Here is a 985-nt window from a genome sequence, read left to right as displayed (position 1 = left end):
GTGTTGTCCATTGGGAAGGAAAGGTTGTTTTATGATCACTGTTTTATGATCTTTCAGGAAGCTGCAAGCGGGTCTGAGAAGGTTGTCCATTATTTGTGCTTTTGCAGGAAACTTATTTTTTTTTTTACTTTTGTCTCGCAGCTCATTTTTCTGTTAATTTTTTAAATAATTTTTTCTTGCATTTAGTCATTCTATTTTCCAAATTGAATGTTGCTACACAGTTTTATTTGATTTTACTAGATTTGTATCTATTTTGTATTACATTTAGTACATTTATTATTTTTAGTGCACTGCACAGTTTGCTAGTAATGGTTTGCATTTAAGTTTAATTGCATTTCATGAAAGATATCTGTAGCAGAACTTAGATTTATTTTACAATAATAAGATGAGTATAATGTGTTAGATGGAAAGTGTATCCATATTACTAAGTTGTCATATTAGGATTTTTAAAATTTACATTTAACATTATAAAAACAGAAGCATAGTACAGACAAGCTAAGGCAATAAGATAAGATAAGGATATGATCTGTCAAGTTATATAAAAGTTGTTTTGCCAAAACTTTGACGGAGATTGCATGTAGATATAGAATGGAACTCATGCGCTCATGGGTTTATTAGATGAGGTTTTTAAATATTAAATGACAACTACCGAAGCCACTGCTTATCTGTGACACTAGGCTGAATATTGTATAATGTTCATTAAAGAAAACATTTCTTGTCTGCGATGGAGCTAGAGATTTTAATAAACTGAAAGATATTTTATTCCATTGAATGTTGGTGTTATGATTTTCTTCTGATAAAGTTATCGCTCTTTATATAAGGTAAAGGATCTGGCAAGATTTTAAACCAAATTTACCGTCACTTCAGATATTGACGTTGGTGGCGTAAAGCCCCTCGTCTCCAGGACAGAAATACACTGCGGGAGAACGGGAAACTCTCGCACCAATGCTGGAAAACCTGCATATAAATCTCAGGTAAGGGGTAA

The 985-nt window shown here is 32.3% G+C and overlaps 1 protein-coding gene across 1 annotated transcript in view; it reads left to right on the top strand.

Moving 5' to 3' along the window:
- LOC119592459 (serine/arginine repetitive matrix protein 2-like) overlaps positions 1-985 on the top strand; it is a gene marked incomplete in the record, with an annotated part of 34,461 nt that overhangs the window by 6,177 nt on the left and 27,299 nt on the right. The window contains 1 exon segment of the mRNA XM_037941282.1: positions 868-974. Coding sequence (XP_037797210.1) covers positions 868-974 — 107 coding nt within the window.

Source organism: Penaeus monodon, chromosome 30 (assembly GCF_015228065.2).
Source record: "Penaeus monodon isolate SGIC_2016 chromosome 30, NSTDA_Pmon_1, whole genome shotgun sequence".
NCBI lineage: Eukaryota > Metazoa > Arthropoda > Malacostraca > Decapoda > Penaeidae > Penaeus > Penaeus monodon.
Note: the sequence above shows the minus strand (reverse complement) of the source record. Positions and strands in the feature narration are given on the sequence as shown.